At 36.2% G+C, this 20,613-nt stretch overlaps 1 protein-coding gene across 5 annotated transcripts in view; it reads right to left on the reverse strand.

The window, feature by feature from the left end:
• Positions 1–20,613, reverse strand: part of LOC128864022 (CUGBP Elav-like family member 2) — a 197,667-nt gene that overhangs the window by 71,954 nt on the left and 105,100 nt on the right. For all 5 annotated transcript variants that reach the window (XM_054103489.1, XM_054103490.1, XM_054103493.1 and 2 more), the window contains exon 4: positions 13,623–13,671. In XM_054103489.1, the coding sequence (XP_053959464.1) occupies positions 13,623–13,671 (49 nt within the window). The remainder of the gene's footprint in view (positions 1–13,622; positions 13,672–20,613) is intronic.

A 20,613-nucleotide genomic window follows, 5' to 3' on the forward strand; every position in this document is an offset into this window, starting at 1 on the left:
TAAATAATACTTATAAGCAGCTGCTATTTACCCAATTGATCAAAATATTTTAGCTTATTCCTAACCATTCTTATTATTAATTATTCTTAACTATTCCTTGGCTGAATCTTCTGAAATAATGCCTAAACTCCAATGGACCACGCGCCACATGTATGCTTCTTGCACCTTTTGCTAAAACCCTTTCCAATTTTGGATTAATCGTAGAAGATTTTGCAAAATCTTCTGAAGGGCTTTTATGAAAACTTGTATGATTTCATTAATATTTCTTAGGTGTTTGCTTCCATAAGTAAATAGCCCTGTAGTGGTATTTTATGACATTACCATTACCACGAGGGGAGAAAGTTACTAGAAAAAAGTCTTTCTATAATTTGGTGTGTCATGATTATAGTGGGTTTCGAGTCGGAGACCTGGCTTCGGCGGGGCGTTTGCATCACTTGGTTAAAATAAACAAATCATTTTGAATAAATATATTGTGGTTTATTTAATCCAACATTCGGACTTGGAGAAGGCTTTAAACATTTTTAGCAAAATTAATACCTTTTCGGTGAAACCATTTGGAATTGAAAAGTTTATCTTTCTTCAACAAATATTACTTTTTTTATATTACATGTGATATGTAGTTAAGAAAATCTTGACATTCAAAAACAATTTCAAATATTTGGTGCCCTGTGTGGGCATTGCTTTGTGTAATTAAGAAATGCTAACAAATTTGAAGAATCCACTAAAATGAAAATTGAATTTATAAACTAAATTTTAAAAAATAAAAATTTATAAAACCACACACGAAAAGGGAGTATGGTGGATCCTTTGTTAAAAATTATGGCAAAGAAACATGTCCTGAAACATTTTTCTTATTTGAGTCACCGAAATGTGTAGAATTTTACCTGCGCAAGGAAAGGGGTTTTAAAGCATTAGATACATATATTTATGAAGACAAATGGATGTTAGTAAACTAATTACTTATCTGCTAACATCGATAGGAAAATATTACCTATGAATCTTTTACCCAGATCTGATATCTCCTTTTCCAAGTATTAGATAACGATAACGAAGTTACTAAAGAGCCATAACCATGTCAAATAATTAGGCAGAATAAAACTAATATACTTCAAAAATTCTATACGAAATTAGTAAACTCGATTTTGGCCGGATATTTATATTGTACTATTTCCTTTATATCCAAATGCAATATGTAAAACTTGAAAGATATAAAATGTCTTCTTATAAAAGTGTTTTTGTCTATTCCTTTATTTCTATATAACCAAATTACTCTCTGCTCACAGTAATTTAAATTAACGAACTAAGAGTGCGCTATAAATATATATTTTGTCGTAGGTTCATAGATACCACCACATTGCAATAGAAAAGTAAATTCCATCTTACGCTGTAGATATAATGGCGGAATATTTTCGATCTATCCAAATTATCGACGCATTTGCAATTGAAAGAAGAAGTTGGGCTTTCTTCGTGCTATAAATGAATCTTATTCACATATAAGCCACGTGATTGACTGCTGGTGTTGGTGTGGTGTAAATCACTTGAAATGTGTCGCTTTGTCACTTTGATGCAATGAAGGCGCGAAATCGGAAAAACACTGATTCTAAAAAAACTAATTTTAAAATACCAATGCTTGAACGATATGTTGAACGCGTTAATGTGTATGTGTGCGCACCGATTTGCAGTCAATACTCGTACGATATGCAGCAAAGAGATGTGCACACGACACTTGACGAGACGAACGGATTGACGTTTTAAGCGCAAATGGCATGATAGAATCTCTTTTTTTGAATTACCGCAAAAAGTTTGCCATAAAGCTTTAATAGAGCATCTTTATGGGTGTATGAGCATGCCTTCGTTGGCACCTATACGTGAGTCCGTAATTTATGCTTCTTGCACTGCTATATTTACACAATCACGTATTTACATATGTAAGTATATGTACGTACACAAGCTTGCGTATTGTAAGTTTGCACACCTAATCATACACATACAGGATGGTTGAAAAGTAAGAAAACAAAATATGTGAATTTTTGAGTGAATTGAATTTATTATTCAATATAATTTTTTTCAACTGTAATACACTTATTCCGATAAAACTCCAATCATTTTATATAAAGGGTTTTTCAATAGGCGCGGATCGATTTTCGCGCCCTGTGGCAGCCATTTTGTTTTGGTGACATCTGTCAAATCTTTTGTTTATTATTCAGTTGTTTATGTCAAATCATCACGGCTTATGGTTACACGATTGAACAGCACGTTCAAATGATAAAACTTTACTATCAAAATGAGTGTTTATTAACGCAAACGTTGCGCGCATTGCGCCCATTTTTCGGTAGACGTGGTGGCCCTTCCAATTTCTTATGGCCCGTATTGAACCATATGGACCTAGACGACATGTGGTTCCAGCAGGACGGCGCTACGTGCCACACAGTAAACGCCATTTTATTCCATTTCAACATCTACCCGCCCTTATTGAAAAACCCTATACCACCACTGTAATGCCGAATGGGTAGCCGTAGCCAAACGGGTTGGTACGTGACTATCATTCGGAATTCAGAGAGAACGTAGGTTCGAATCTGGGTGAAACACTAAAATTAAAAAAAGTTGTTTTCTAATAGCGGTCGCCCCTTGGCAGGCAATATCAAACCTCCGAGTGTATTTCTGCCTTGAAAAAGCTCCTCATAAAAAATATATGCCGGAATATCTCCTCATAAAAAATATCGGTGTCGGCTTGAAACTGTAGGTCCCTCCATTTGTGGAACAAGATCAAGACGCACGCCACAAAGGAGGAGGAGCTCGGCCAAACACCCAAAAAGGCCAATATCGAGCTTTTACTCAATTAACGTTACATTAAAATTATGGAGTACTCATTTATCTGAGATTTCTACGGTTAGCAATTTCGCGCTTAGCTCGAAAGTACAGAACTTCAAACTTAAATATTGAAAGATGTGCTACTGCCACTAGATTGTTATGCAAAAATGTCTATTTCATATCTTATATTGTCTTTCGCTGACGACGGGCTATTGAAGGTAGTGCTACACAGTAGCGTATTAACGTAGTTTTGTATAAGATTTCCAACACAAACGATGTCATTGATTTGTTCATTAATTCCTGTGTAGGTGCATTTACAAAGCTTTTAAATCACGTTTTAGTTCTGAAATCTATCGGTGCGCAGTTCTAAGTAAGGAGAAAATTTCTTTAATACTTTTTTTATGAATTTCCTCCAAACCTCTAAAAATCCTCAGCTATTCCCTTTGTTAACAACGCTGACACGCGAAATTCAAATGGCTTGTAAACAAACATAAAATGGCTTATATATTTGCATTGCTTTAGTGGCTATTAGGTGTCGCTTTAATACTTTTTAGCTAACCTGTATAAGTAACTAAACATATTGCCATATGTTTGTAAAATTGAAAGCCTCGTCTACTAAGGGCATTTAGAAGTGTTAACTATTTGTTCTGTTTTAATTTCACTTAAAGCACTCTCAGCCACATTCAAGCAAGTTGCAGCAGTTGCCAGCAATCAAGTGCTAATTACAATACGAACCAAAGCAAGCATGAACTTATATATGTATACGAGTACATACATTTGTATATGAGTGTAGGAATGAGCAACCATTTTCAATTTGTATTTGTTGCATTTGAATCGAGGTATTAAGTAACCAAAGATTCTGACGACATTATGAGTCAGAGGTACATTTAGCCACTTGTATTTATACGTCTTATTGTATGAGGAATGAATTTGTTGATAGTATGATTTAAAAATAAAATAAAAAAGTATTTGCGCTATATTTCAATTCAAGGTGGCATGATAAAAAAATGTAAAAGTAAAAAGGCTGTGTATGTATTGTTCAAGTTTTTTATGTTCGATTTATATACTCGTACATATTTTCAAGCTTGTTCACATACATTTACTATACTGCAAAACAGAAGAAGTGTTTATATTGCGCTCAAAACCATTAAATATGCCAATACAGAAATGACCCGAAACCAAAAGTGAATGAAAAAAACAAATACAAATTAAATAAGAGTATATTTATCTAAAGTTATAATAAGATAATATATTGCGTAACAAGAGAATGGAGGGACACTTCTATCTAAAAATATATTGCATCTAGTATCTCGTCTCTAAAAGTCGGCAGTAGAGAAGATACTTCCTAAAAAATACTTCTTAAAAAAATCAGTATATTATGTTATATATTGTACTAATCCAAGGCCCGAATATAAGCATTTTCCGTTTTCCAAATATGGTCGCCATCTGACCTCGGTAGACGGACCCATCTTATGGGCATATGAACCTAGTCGATTGGGATCGGTTGGGTAGAACAAGTAATCTTATCGAGAGGTTTTCAAACAAGTCTTAGCCTTCTATCAAAATATTTATCTCGATATTCACCGACCTTCTATGCCATTCGGTACCAGGTTCACATATACTTGCATTTGCAACTTCTGTAAATTTTCTGTATACCATTGTACATATCTACATATGTGAATCTTGAAATCCCGGGGAATGAATGTCCAGTAAAAGTTGATAGCTTTCCTCTGGGTTCTTGGTGTAGCTACCACCTGGCTTTTTCGAGGTACATATGCCGATTGATGCTTCCTCCGACACATGCTAATTTGAGATTTCGGATAATACATTTGGACTACATAAGATAAGATCAAGTACTTCATCTCTTATATGAGACTCCTTTACTCAAGCCATCTTGGTCTTGGAATTTGAATAGGAATTTTCTGCCGAAGGAGAATTCTGTGATCAAACAGGGACATTCCAACTCACTTATTGTCCAAGGCATGTCTCTTAAGAAGTATAAAATTATAGAGACTACTGTTATAGTTGAATATATTGACATCCGAGAGACAAGCTAGCCTCCACACTCTATGTAGTCGGTGGCATTTGGTGAAGCTGACCATTAAATAGACTCAAATTTGTGGCGTGTGTCTTCTTATTGTTCCACCTACAGTTTTAAGCCGACTGCGAACGGCAGATATTTGCCGTTCGTTACCTACCGAGTGGCGACTGCTATTAGTGGGAGCATTCCCACATACCACTGGTGCGACGGTGTCCTTGACTATGTTTCTGACATTTTTATTTTAATCTCCTACCCTGAAACAACACAAAAATGTCGCGATAATAAGTATAAGAATTAATGGTCCGTGTGATGGCGTTATTTTTATTCCAGTTCAAAATATCTCCCCATTGACTAATTTTTCTTGTCCTTATACCGAAACAAAGAAACAGTGAATTTGCTGAAGAAATACATTGACTAAATTAAAGACTGAGAGCTTAACAATCAGGAAGCCTAAAGGTGGAAGAAAGGTGGAGTGAAAACCCAAGGAAGCCTACCTGTTTACTAAAATCTCGTGCGACATTTTGTCAAATTCCTTAGAGAAGCCAGTATAGACGCAATCAACTTGGAGCCCTTTAGAAACCGATCAAATACAAAACTCGCTAAAAATATCAAGATTAGTAGCTGTAGAACGGCCAGTTACAAAACCATGCTGGTTTGAGTTAATTAAAGACTTAACCGCAAAATAAATTGTACCCTTTACAAGGCATTCAAACAGTTTATATGTAGATGATTGATAGCTTGGAAATCGGCCTATAATTACGAACGTCATTTTTTCTTCCACTTTTAAAAAAAGGTGCAATGATTGTAAACTTCCAACCATTTAAGAAAGTGCCAGTAGATAAAATTTTTTTAAAAATAATCTCTAGAGGAATTGCTAACGCTAGACAATTCTTAAGCGAAATAGCTGAAAGACCATCAGCATCTGTATGTGACGACGATATGAGAGAAAGCATTCCCTTGTAAATGTCATAAGTTGAGATGTGCAGATTGCCAAAATTTAAAGATGAGGATATCTTGGATGAAAAGTTAGAGCATGCCTCATCACTGAGCCTTAATTAAACAAATTTGTAAGTTCAGTTGTAAAATATCATGTGACCAATAGAGACCGGTCTCGTCCGGAATCATTTATTTCGTTAACCACCGTAGCCGGGTAGTTTACTTTACATATTGATTTCAATAAGGCGTTTTACGCGAGATATATCTCCTTTATAAGATCGATGTTTAAGTTTTTAACCAGCCCTCCTGCTTTGGATTTTTTCTTACCCCTATAAGTGAGCGCAAAGACTAATTTATAAACATTAAACATTGTACTTTCAACATAATAGATGTATTTTCCTTAATTCCCCAGGGAAGCCCCTTCGGACCGATTCTGCTACTGTTATATGAACAAATTTTCTTATATCTCAAACATTGTAATGTATACTGATGTTATACAACTTCTTAAGAGATTTTTGATGGAATTCCTGCATGCAATGGTTATTTAGAGCTTTTCAATCTTCTCACTCTTGATAGTGGTCGAGAAATGTTGGGAATAATGCTTATTTCTGCTGACAGAAGAGATTATTAACCCTATCAAGTACTAAGACACTTTACACCTCTTTTTTAAGACCATGTAAAACAAATTAAGAACATCGCAGGCGAACAATGAGGCGAAGGCCTCCTCTGTGTTGGAAAGATCAGGTGAAGAAGGGCTTGGCTTCACTTGGTGTGTCCACCTAGCGCCGGTTAGCACGAAAGAAACGACTGATGCGCCTAAACGAGCTTAAGAAGAAGAAAATAAAACCGAACATTCTCAGATCTCAACATTTAACAAAAAACTCTTGCCCGAAATTCGGATCGGCGGGAAAACAAAAATGTTCCGACCGTTGTGCGGACTGAGCTTCGCGTGTCGGTCGGCCGGGTGAATATCAACTGTCGAGTTAAATAAGAAAAATTATAAAAAATCATATATCGTCCCCTTAGTATAAGAATAGCCTATGTGCTCATAGGCTATTATTTTTTTATTGAATTTTTGGATTCTCCATCGTCGATTTTATATGTGGTCAAAATTTTGTCAAATTCTAGTTCCACAAAGTGGGTCAAAACGTCAGTCAAAAAATAATAAATATTTACAGACATAACGAGATTTGAGTGAGAGCTACTTTCGACAAAAAGTTTGAAATTCATTTTCTCAAAACATCAAAAAATGTATAGGCTATTTTAATACTAAGGGGACGATATATTTGATTTGTGGTTTAAACACGTGTGTGTCATTTCACATCAATATTAGACTTTATTTTGGCTCTGAGAAAAATAGTACACTTAAGTTATAAAGAGTTTTTCAAAAGGTTTATTCTAAACTTGGCACTGTAGCCACCTTGGTAGGTCTATATAGCTTCCATATTTGGTGGTCTTGACATTTAAGCACGGGACGCTGCACGTCTCAACAACGCGTTGAAATTGGTAAAATTTGTTATAAAATCAGTGCTTTTCGCATTCTGTACAGGTTCACATACCCAGCAGACATACCTACATATAAAAGATATTCATTCGATGTCCCTCAATTACCAGGTTTGTCGGAGCCGTATCAGTTAATTAGACTGATTTGTCAAACAAATCAAAAACGAAAGTTTATATATCTCTCAATATTTAATACGAATACATATCGTAACTGTTAAATGGTATCCGGTCGAATATTCCCTCTTATGTATGTCTTCTTGGTAAACAGGCCCTTTAACTTTAAAATAACCATTTTCGTAGTTTTGACGTTTCATCTATTTGACTATATCAATATACAAATGTACATAGGTATTATGTACTCATGGTAACGGTGGCACATATTTACATAATACATTTTTATAGCATGCAAATACAAAATAAATATGTGCATTCTTAACCATACGAACGAAAGATAAAATAAGGAAATTCAGCATGCAAACGTTGACAGAATGTGGGTAGCTCGGTAATTCACTTATAACACTCAATTTGGCGGACATCAAGCGCGAGACAACTCGGCATTCTACCAGGGGCGGCTGAAATATTACGGCCCATGGTGTGTACCGGCGAAAACTTAGCATCTCGTCAGATAACACTAAATACTTGCGGGACTCATGGAAATTCTAGCTATTTGGGAAATACAATAGTAAGAAAATGCGAACGGCTATTTCTACAAGAGAGGCCTTTAAATACGACTCCTGCCCGGGTCTACCAATGACTGTAGTGACCGACGAAATTGTTCAAAAAGTGAAATACCGATAGAAGAATTAAATTGTGCCGGATAACATAAGAACTGCAGATTAGAAAAGAATGTATTGCGGAAATTTTACAACGACATTTGCACATGAAAAATATGAGTGGGCGATAGGTTCCGCGACATATTGTGACGACTGGAGAACTGGATTTTTTTTTTTGGAGTTGTGTTGGAGTGATTTGGTCCAAACTTGTAGCCGCGTTGTGAACGCTAATTAACAATGATCACAGGCAAAACAATATTCGATGCAGTAGTTAAATGGGAGTAAGACCATCAAAGAAATTTCAAGTGAAAAAGACTATTTGGCTGATTATTGCTAACATTTTCTGGCATTTCAAGGAATCTTATTGATAGAAGTGTTTGTGGAATGTGTATTCCACTTGGTGAGGATTATATCAAAATAAGAAAAATATAAAACCATAATTTTCATTCTTCAGGTACAATATACAGCGAACTTATAAGTCGCCCCTCGTAAATATGAGGTGTATATTCAATGAACAGCCGCATTTTGCGCAGCACAAACGCTATAGTGTGCGAGAGAAGTCACCTATTAAATATGCAATCGCTATGCAAATGTGGTGCAAAAATATGCGTGCTTCAAATATAGGCAAAGGGATAATAAAAATTCAAATTAAGTATGTAGAGTACAACGCGCACTTGAGGTATTATTGTTATCCTTGAAGATGCTCCTGCTAGAAAATCAATAGAACTTAGAATTTAATGTTGAAAAAGTGAATTTAGTTGTTGCTGCATGGCAAAGAATAAACGAATTTCAGAACTAAATTTGAACAACAAAGAGTGTATCCACTGTCTGTACAATTCGCCACAAGTCACGGTAGCCGCAGGTTATTGCAGTGCCGCAGTTTGGGCGTAAGAAAAGTTTACACTGCGGTAATGTAATAAATTTGGCAAAGCGCGATGTATTTAAGGAGGGAAATTGCATCCAAAAATAAACGAAAACTGAACAAAATAGGCAACATGCAGGCATATGTATGTGTTAAACTATATTATATATTATATACATATATATAACGGCATATACATACGAGATTTATTTAAACATTAAAGGTGATTTGGTATTTATGCCCGACCTTTTCCAAGTACTTCTGATATGCGCTTTTTGGTATGGTCTTGAGCTCCTCCAGTGACGCGATCTTTGTTCTCCACTTGTAGGAAATCTTAATCCTTTCATGCATATTTCTATAAACATTATTTTTTGCACAAAGTAAACCCGTGAAATGCCACAATAAACATTCTAAATATGAACGTTGTCGCAGTTGTTTCAATTTTCCACACAAAATGCAATTCACATTTCTTGATCCATTTTTATCATTGATAATGTCAACGTATATCAAGAATATGTTAAAAATCTAACATCGGAAATAACAATAAATACAATATATTACATGGCACGCGAAGTTTAAAAAGTCACCATTATTAGAAGAAAGATCGTACAGTGGCTTTGGACACTGCAATGATCATTGACACGTCAACGCCAGATACCTTTTATGAGGAACTTTTTCGTGGCAGAAATACACTCAGAGGTTTGCCATCAAAAAGGTGGATCCTGTATCAAATTTTGTGTGAAAAACGAAATTAAGTGGTCGAAAAGATGTGAACGACGAAAAGCGTGCCGGACGCCCGAGCACTTCAACAGACGAAAAAATTGATGAAGTGAAGAAAATGGTATTGGACAATCGTCGAATCACCTTTAGAGAAGTTGCTGTGCCATTCAATTTTTTTGAATGATTTGGGCATGAGACGGGTCGCCGCAAAATTCGTACCAAAACTGCTCAATTTCGACCAAAAGCAGCATCGCATGAATATTGCTAATGAGATGTTGAACTCTGTCCGCGACGACCCAACTTGCTCCAGAGGGTCCTAACTGGTGACGAATCGTGGGTTTATGGTTATGACGTGGTAGCCAAAGCTCAATCATCTCAATGGTAGCTGCCGTACGAACCAAGACCGAAAAAAGCGCGCCAAGTTCAGTCGAATTAAAAGTTTTGCTACTATTTCCCTCGATTGCAGGGGCGTTGTGTATCATGAGTTCTTGCCACAGGGTAAAACGCTCAATAAAGAATATTACCTGTAAGTTATGCGCAATTTGCGCGAAGCAATCTGCCAGAAACGCCCGGATTTGGGGAAGAACAAAAATTGGCTCTTGCATCACTATAACGCCCCTCATCACACATCGTTGCTTGTGCGCGACGTTTTGGTCAAACACACTAATGATGCCACAGCCACCGTATTCTCCAGATCTGACCCCCTGTGACTTTATCTTGTTCGCGAAACTGAAGAGGTCCGTGAAAGGACGACGATACGCTACCATTGACGAGATAAAGACGGTATCGAAGGAGTAGCTGAACAAGATAAAACAAAAAAATGATTTTTTGAAGTTCTTCGAAGATTCGAAAAAACGTTGGCACAAGTGCATAATATCTCATGGAGATCACTATGAAAGGGACAAAATAGATATTAATGGATAAATAAATAATTTTTGAAAAAACACAAAATTTTAAACACACCTCGTATGCATGTATCTCGAAGATGTTTAGTTGTTAACGAGGTTCCACTTTTTAAGAAAATATTTGCAGACTAGTGTAATATCTCAGGTGGCAGTAAGATAAAATTCTTTACGCTTCGCTTCGATTTCGCTCATTGAAAATGGCATATGCGGTTTTTACATAATCGGTTCTTACTCGTTAGGGTTGCAAGAGTCTTAAGGAACAGTTACTTTTACTTTTTAAGTCTACACATACATACATGTCTACGATTACCGCCACATCCAAAACATGCAAATTACAAAATAGACAATTCAGCAGCTCAACACGTTTTTAAACATTTAAGGTTAAAGAAATGAGACGTTTAAAAATGAATAAGTACCAACAATTTTTAAGCTTTGTAAATTATATGAATAAACTCTAGTTTATTTCAATTTAATAGCTGAATAAAATTGTTGCAAAAAACTTAAAATTGTGTGTGTGAAGCAGGATCATATTTTTTAAAATTTACCTGGTGCAAGACCCTGCACTTAGAATTTACCCTTTGAATATTTTTACAATGAAATTTTTATTTTAACCTCCATCATTTGGAGATTTTTTTGTTATTTCTGTAAAAATTTTCATTTTGAAAATAAATCTTCACTTCTGGCAACTCGAAATCGGCGTAATCACAATGAACATAAAAAAATAATTTCGTTTGAACACGAAAATAGTGCCAAAAAAATCAGTTGAGTATGCGACATAACAATTCAAAAGTTGCGCCAGAACCCAGGCAACAGTACTGCACCACCACTTCTACCATTACAATCTCAGTCACAGCTTAGTCTTGCATCATGTACATGCTGCTTCTACTCCGGATTCGCCTCGGTCGCCATGCATACTTGAACCTACTCAAGCATTTTATTAAATTGCCACCTTCCGTTACGATTGTTTCCGCATTTCTTCACTTTTCTTTTTTAACCCTCCTTTTTTTTATTTTTCATCATTTTGCACATTTTAGTATTGTTGCTATTTTTTATTATACTTCCTCGGATGTTGCTTTGCTCTTCGCCAAATTTTATTCCCATTCAACCCAATCCCTTTTTTTCTATGTGAATTTGTTCGTTCTGTAATTTTTCCGCTTTTGTTTTATGGTTTCCAATACAAAGTTCGTGCCATTCTGTCTCTCGAAGGAGATGTGAGAGGCGGGGCAGCGATGCGCTTGAGCAAAATGATTGCACTATTGTCTTTTTCATTTTTCTTTTTTCATGAAGAATAGGTATCTGAGACATTTTATTTTCTAGCATGTTTTTGTGGATTTTGCTTTGGTATATTAAAAAGTTCAATAATATTTAGATTTACAATGCGGAAGGCGACGACAACATCATTTTGGACGGCTTCCAGGCGCACAGTTGAATAAAATTTTGACAAAATCAGCAAAAATGCAAATTTTGAAAGCTTTTCCACACTTTGGCAGTTTAACAAATGTACATATGTGTATTGTACTTAAGAGTCGTGTACCACCGGGTCATCTAGAAATTTAAAAAAATAAATTTTTTGTTTTTTCCGAGACCCATTAAGTGCCAAGTGATTACCTATAGAGTTTTCAAACATGGGCATACATACTTATATTCCCATAAATGTGCATATTTACTAGAGCTACCAAATTGACGATTTTGACAAAAACTAATATAAGTACATACGCCATTCCAAGTGGAAGTAAAGCCTCATAATTAGTATATTTGCGGGGCTAATCATTTTTATAACTATTTGAAAATAAAATAAAAACCTAATGTTTTCCTTTGAGCAGAGCAATTGCATTAATATTTTTTTGGCATTTGCTTTAGTGAATAGTCCCAGAAGATCTTTCAAAACCCAGTCTTCTAATGTTTTCCTTTTACCCATTTCAGGTGTAGGTGAAACTTGCTACTTCTCAGGTCGCTTAGTGCATATGTATTACGGTTTTTTTTATTTTTTTATTTTTTAAACAGCTACTATATAATGCGTAGATATTTGTACAGGTACAGGGTGCACCATTTGATGTCGGCATGTAAATATAATATATCTTCGTGAAACACCAAGTATGAAGAAACAAATTTTTCTAATAGCGGTCGCCCCTCGGCAGGCAATGGCAAACCTATGGGCAAATGCGCTAAAGGTAAAGCGACATAAGAGATGCAACGCTAAGGCTATGACAAGACAAGACAAAGCCGTCGCAACATGGAACAGCAGGGACTTCGGCGAAGTCAATTTTTATACAACCCAAATGCTTTTGGGGCAGGGGTATTACCATAAATACCTGTTCAAAAAAAGGAAATGCGAACACCCCTGCATACACGAGGAAGCCGCCGAAGATGACGCTGAACACACATTCCTCCAATGCATGCCTTGGGAACGAGAACGTCGAACGCTGGAGAATGCAGTCGGTCACATAACCGCAGCAAATGTAATCGATAAGATGCTAAGTAGGAAAGAAACGTGGAAGATCATCAGTAGTTTCGCGGAAAGAATTCTCCGTGTAGTAAAGAGGGATCTGTACGTAGGCACATAGGTAATGAGGAAGATGGAACGCCACTCTGAAAGAATGCGAAAGCGGTACCACTTCTCAACGGCAGAGGAGGAGCCGTTCATGGCAGAATACACATATATACATATGTATATACTTTGTGAATCCATTGGCTTGGATTGCAAACAGTTTGAAATTTGAAAACTTATTTCAACATAATTTGAATGTCTTAAAAAAATAGAAGAAAGAGTGCATCAACAAATTCATAATACTATAATTCCATGAACACACCAGAATAGCATATAACAACAACTGATATACCTATAATTAGCGTTTACACCCTTGGCGTGTGTCCTAATAGGTTTAGGTACCAAACAAAGGCACCGGCGATGATAGAACAATTTAAGTTTAAAATATCGGCATATTTAGAAATTTTATCAACAGATTCAAAATAGTGATGCACATACGCGAAATAAAATTTTCCAAGAAATGTAAGGGATAAGAAAATGTCTTTCCAATGATACTTTCGAAGTAGGTCAATATTATACTTACCATTCCGATTTTCGCTATCCGCCGGCTTCATTTGAATAGGATGATACATCTGAAATAAAAAAACGGATATTAATATTCACCGTCAATGGAACCGAAATTGCAAAGAAATTTTACAACCTTACGTACTAGCATTGTCTAATTTTTAACTTAGTTCCCGCGCTCAATTATGCATAAAGGTATTATAAATTAAGGGTGTACGTAAGGGTAAAAGGGAATCGAGATATATATAGAGATACCGATTCCCGAAAAGCTGGCCAAAACTCAAAAAATTAAGTAATTGAGTCAAAATTTCTTACTCGGGGGTTGTCGGGGTCGCTCATTACGAATTTGATCTTAAAATTTTGAAAATCCACCCCCTTCCACCCCTATTGGCCACCCCCTCAGGTGAAATAGCGTATATTCTAGAACATAATCAAGATGCATGTAAATTTATATGTTTTCGGGGTCGCAAGGTAGCAAGTGGTAGCAGCTGTAACCATTACTTTTTTGAGTAACCTTTAATAGCTTTCAAAGCAGCATATGACGACGTTGTATTACTATACAGTTTGAAAACTCAAATTTTGTAAAAAAAATTGCAAAAAATGTATCTACGTATTGCTGCAGCTAAAAATTTTGTGTCGAGGTATTGATATGTACTAAAGATTTCTCGTATTTTACTAACCTTCCGAAGATGATTCCATTTGGTTTTGTTCAATTTACTCCATTACAAAATCTTTCAAATGTGTACAACTTTCACTATTCATCGATAGTAATACGATGCTCAAACGAAGGCCACGTTGCGACTGAAAATACAGAGGATACTTAGGGTACAGGACGTTGCTATGAACGGTTTTCACTACTCAAGGCATTACTGTAGCCAAACCAAAGACAAAAAAACTCAATCTAGAAACTTTTTTTTTCGACTTTTGGCCAGCTTTTTGGGAATCGGCCGCACTGTGCGACTGTAAGATAATTCGGGCAAAAATTAATAATGGGTGTTTTTTAGCTACATGAAAACTAATATCAATAACTATGGTGTGAAAGCTGAGAATGACAAACTGTTGGCAAGTCATCACAGATCGTTTAACGCCAGAACACAGATTACGAATTTTGGAAATTTACTTTGAAAAAAAATAAGTTTATTCGGAAAGTTCATAAGGTGAAGTGTTGAAGAAGAGGTCACGAATCGACATTTCGTCATCGTTCTTAACTTGTTGGCATGTGTCCTTCGACTGCGTTAGGATCTTGGCTTACGTGTCTATAAAATTCAGCTCGTGCAAAATTTAAACCACCGGACCAAATTTAACCTTTATCAGTTGTTTTAATAAATATGAAGTTTTTTAGGCCTTTGAGAAACGAAATGTTTTAAGTAAGGATCGTTCATGAAATAAAACGTTTTTAACTTGAACAGTTACCATTAAATAAAATAGCAATACGATTGATTTTTTTATCGAAAAAATGAAGATCATATTTAGACTTTTTTCTTTGAGCGGAAAAATATATCAAATGGACTATGCGTTTCACTGTATAAACAGACATTTTTTGTAGGAATTTATATTTGAATGAATTTGACTGTTTGAAAATATCTTTTAAATTTTTTTTTTTTTAAATAATACTTCCTTATAAATCTTGAAATTATACTTTTAATGTTTGAATCACTTTCAGTCAAGCTCTGCACTTCTTCAGTGATTATTCCCGTAAGTATGAGTAACAATTTCTTCAGTAAATTATCTTTTTGAAAGCATTTAGCGAATAACAAATAGGTGTACGCCTGACAAACCCACAGCTTACTAGAACGTGGCAATGTCACTTACTCATTGTGCACCAACATGGCAAGCCACGACACTCTCTAAAAGTCTCCTCGGCTTATGCGTAGAAAGATGCATACTCTTATTTAATAAAAAAAAAAAGTGAAAGACGTTGACGCTACAGCTCTGTGTGAGCTTTGGCTGCACAAAATGTCTCCATTTGCCTCGATCCTTGGTTGATTCCTTCCAGTTGTTGATCTTGAGTTTCCCCATGTCGTCTTCTAGTTCGTCAATCCATCTTGATCTGGGTTTGCTTCTTGCTTTCGTTGCAAATGTTTTAGCGTCAATTATTTTTCCTGCTGTCCATTCACATGGTATGGTCTTGCCATCTTAGTTTTTGAGCTTTGATGAACTGCACAATATTTGCCTCTCTTTTAAGTTGGTTCAGTTCATGGTTCCATCGTATACGCCACTCGCCGTTGTTTTTGGCTATACCGAAGATTAGCCTCTCGTCTCTATTTTAAAGGCCTCAGATAATCTACCTTGTACCAAAACTCTCGATTCGGTGTTGCGGATTTTTAGGGATTCCACATTGCTCTAATACTACAGGTACATTCATTCTGTGAATGATTGCTTAAAATCAATGAACAGCATGTGCGGGTTGATATTGTTCTCATAGCACTTTTTCCCCCATAGACTGTTTTAGGCATAATATTTGATCTGCCGTCGCTCTACCGGTAAAACTTTTTCGGCAATTATGTTGATGATTTTTGCCAGTAATTTACATGTTGTACTGAGGAGCGAATATCCCGCGAGGATTTTTACACTTTGTATCGTCGCCTTTTTTTAGGATTGGTACTATAAGTGCCGTGTTCTATTCTCTAGACAACAGTATACTCAAATTATAAACATCTTCCCAGGACGAGACCCAACAGATATACCTCTTTAAAGCAGGATCAGAAGATCATTGATTTGTTTGTGACAAAGCCGAACTTACCCTTGCATGAAGCTGAATCAGTTTTAAGGAAAACGGGTGTGAACGTATTCAAAGACACGATTCGAGTACGTTCGCATAAAGAAGACCTAAAATTCTGTAACATTATCCGACATCAAAAAATACCTGAACGGGCTAAGGCATACTTATAACCGAATTGGGCAAACGTAATACTCATGGATGGATCTTTGTTTCGAGCAAAGAGTTGCGTACATTTACTGGTGTACTGTTGTTTATCAACAACTTCAATCAACTGTTAAGCATACAGAAAAAGTTTATGTTTGGGGCCGCTTCTCCGAAAAAGTATTATAATTTACCGTTTATTTATGTTTGACGCCAATTTGAATGCAGTTTTGATTAACAAAATTTACCAAAAAGCATTATTACCGTCAGCTGCGACGATGTTTGGAAGAACTAGCCAACTTTGAATTAAACAAGAATACAACGATCCCAATCATTGAAGCCGAAGGTGTATAAAGTGGAAAAAGCAAAAGGGATCGAAGTGTGGGATTTACCAATATGGTAGTGGCCTACTGGCAGCCCTATGAAAATGTTTGGGCAATGGTTAAACACAAACTCAAGGAAAAACAAATATGGACGGTCAAACAGCTATCAAGGCAAATTTGGCCGATTGGGAGCCGATTACGTTCACTCTGAATTCCGAATGGTAGTCACGCACCAACCCATTCGGCTACGGTGGCCGCTCGTAAAATGTTGCGTATAATAAATATTAATTGAAGTATATATATATATATATATATATATATGTATATATCTATATATATATAAATATCCGTACAATGCAGTTTGATAGAACCGAATTGGTCAAATAGTTTCAAAGTTATGGCGGTCGCGCTTCTATTAGGCGGGCTTATCCACCTTTAAATCTTGACATGATATACCCAATAATTCTGAGCAACATAAAAAGCTGGACAAGACGAGGTACTAGATTATGACTTTTGTTCGACTAGATAGACCCCCACAGTCAGCATTGTGATTATATCCATGATGGTATCTAGTAGACGTACAGACTGGAAGTATTAAATTACAATTTTCCTTTATGCATTTTGGTGGTAAATCATTAAGTTCCGTTTAACAACTTAGGTTATATTATTTTAGAAATGTATTGTGAAATGAAAGCCGAAATAGGATTGGAAGACATCCTAGGAACAAACTTTAAAATAACTCTGCATGCACTTTATATACCACTAGTATGTTATATACAAATGTATGTGTAGATATGTAGCACAGAAGTGCATACTCGAAGTTATGATAGAAATGATGGAAAAAAGGTTTCGTTATTACAAATACATATGACTCAGCAGAGCCGTCATCATCAGCAGTAAAGATTTAAAATTGCTGCCACAGCAAAACTGCCACAACTACAAAAGTCAAACGCCTTTTTTTACATACATACGTGTACAATGGAATAGCAAACACATATAGATATAGGTATGTATGCTTAAGTCACACGCGCATGCCATGCTGCGTTTCAGCATTTCCGGCATGTGCTCGTGTCGAGAGTTGGTTGTATGCAAATTACGTAGTCATTCGTGTGCAGCGACGTGACGCTATGCACTTTGCACCCAGGAACCTGCACGTACGTACTATACAAAAGGAAATCGCCAAAGAGCTTGATTTTTCTTCCGACGAAGACATTTCTGGAAATGCCGATAAATTCGCATAAAATTTTTGCATACGTTTCATTTTCAGATGTCAGTTTGTTATTCATTTTTTGAATATTTTCTTCTTGGCAAAGTCTATTTGTACGACTAAATAAACTATTATACCAAAGTTTTAGAATAAAAATGTACAAAATCATCAAGTTTGCTTTGTGATACACAGTCATTCAAGTTACAAGCACTTACGCTCTACTAATTTCGGAAATAAATCCTATGACGTTAACAAATCTTACTGTCAAAAATAAAGTATGAAGCATTTCAAAAATCAGAGCTACATTTTGGCCGTAAAGTAGGAGATCATCGACGTTTTATCAAAACGCGAAAGGCTGATGAGTCAACTGAATCAGTATCACCTGAATCCGAATGTATCAAAGCAGGTAATACCAATTCAAAATAGAGTATCTACAAGGTGAAAACCAAAATAAATAAGACTGAGCTAAAATTGAAACGATAGGAGCTTTGTTCTGACAACTTAGAGCTTATTTATTCAAAATAGTCCCCTCTGGCCTCGATACACTGTTTTGCGAGACCTAAAAGCTTTTCGAAAGAGTGTTACAGGTCATTGACCGGAATGTCCTTCAGGATGTCGGTTAAAGTCATTTGGATGGCCTCTACAGGCGCAAAACAATTTCCTTTCATGACCAAATGCAATTTTCCGAATAGGTAGAAGTCACAGGAAGCCATATCAGGCGAATACGGTGAGTGATTGATGGTTAAAATGCGATTTCTAGTCAAAAAATCAGTCACAAGAGTGGATCGATGAGATGGCGCATTATCATGCCATAAACGCCAGCTTCCCCATTCGCTGTATTCAGGACAAATTCGACGAATGCGATGCAACAAACGCTTCAAAACGGATAGAAGGATAGAAAATTGCGTTGACGGTTTGGCCTGTTGGCAAGAACTCCTTGTTTAAAATTCCCTTGGAATCGTAAAAACAAATAAGCATCGACTTGATTTTTGACTTCTCCAAACGCGAGTTGTTGGGTGGTAGCCCGTCTGGGACCTTCCATTCGGCACTTTAACGCTAAGTTTCATGTTCATGTGGGAAACACCATGTTTTATCACCAGTTACAATATTTTTGAATGTTGATTTGTGCGGAATGACGTGCATAGACCTTTTTTAAGCCCAAATGATCAGTTAAAATACGATAAATATGCTTTGGAGATATTCAACTCCGATTCTATGAATTTCAACGATGATTTCGGTTTGATAAATTTATGAACAACCAGCTGTACCCAGCTCGCGTTACTACGCCAACAACTAAAAGGAATTTAGAAAAATCAGTACACAAATATTCAATTCATTCTAAACCATTTTATTGATTTTGTTTTATCTTTATTGTGACGGGGCAGAAGTTGCTACTCTGCAGCGCCACCTGGTGGCGAGTCGCAGCAATGAGCATATTCTACAAACCTTCTCCGTGAAATGTACATATATATACCAATTTTTGTAATAATCGGTCCAGTAGTTTTTGAGTTCATCGAGGACATACAGACAGATATTAATTTTTATATATAAAAAAAGAAGTTTTCGATGGAGTTTTCTGTGATTACTGAATTTGGGCGGCCCGCGAACCTTTAAATATTTGATGCGAATGAGAGCATCATAAAGGTATGTATACGGAATGCAATACCATTGCACTTTGTCGTCGTTAATGAAAGTGTCAACAGGTCTACGCTCATTCCAATGGCAAACTTCTGAGTTTATTTCAGCTATCAAAAATCTTCTCATAATAAACCATTTGCCGATCGGTGTCACTCCATTAGTGGAGGAACAGCAATCCGCACACCACAAATAGGAGGATAAGCTCGACCAAACCATCCAATAAAGAGTGTAAGTATAAGTATGTATAAGTATATATATAATATATAAGTATACAATACATATACATGACTGTTCTATACGTTCTACCAGTTTTTACAATGAACGCGAATTCGTTACATAAAAAAAAGCAAAATATTCCCGGCTCATCCTAAAGCACTCCTTAAAACAGTGGTCTGTGCTGGAAGGAGTATCTAGCTCCCAGAACTTGTTCTGACTCACCACTTTGATTATTACATAAAGGCTTTTTAATAAGAGGTGCTATTTTGATATTCGAAGAAAAATGCTATTTTTTGATATAAATCATCGGATGTTTATTTCATTATAAAGAGGAAGGTATGCCGTTAATAGTGGAAAATAACATCAGGCAAATGACCATCACGACCACGCTGACAGGACAATATCCTTTTCATCAAATTTTCCATAACCGAATTGCAAAGTGGCTGTCCTATTTCCTCAATAGCCTCACGAATTCCATCTTTGAGGTCTTGAATCGACCCTGGGCTGTTGGCGTAGACCTTCTCTTTGACGTGGCTCCAAAGAAAAAAGTCACAAGGTGTTAAATCACAAGATCTCGGTGGTCAATTGTGATCACCTCTTGGAGAGATAACATGGTCCGGAAATTTTTCCCTTAAAAGATCAATGGTTTCGTTACTTGTGTGGCACGTAGCGCCATCTTGTTGAAAATAAACGTTGTCCAGATCAATACCATCCAATTCCGGCCATAAAAATCGTTAGTCATCTCTCGATAGCCTTTAATATA

Source organism: Anastrepha ludens, chromosome 5 (genome assembly GCF_028408465.1).
Source record: "Anastrepha ludens isolate Willacy chromosome 5, idAnaLude1.1, whole genome shotgun sequence".
Lineage (NCBI taxonomy): Eukaryota > Metazoa > Arthropoda > Insecta > Diptera > Tephritidae > Anastrepha > Anastrepha ludens.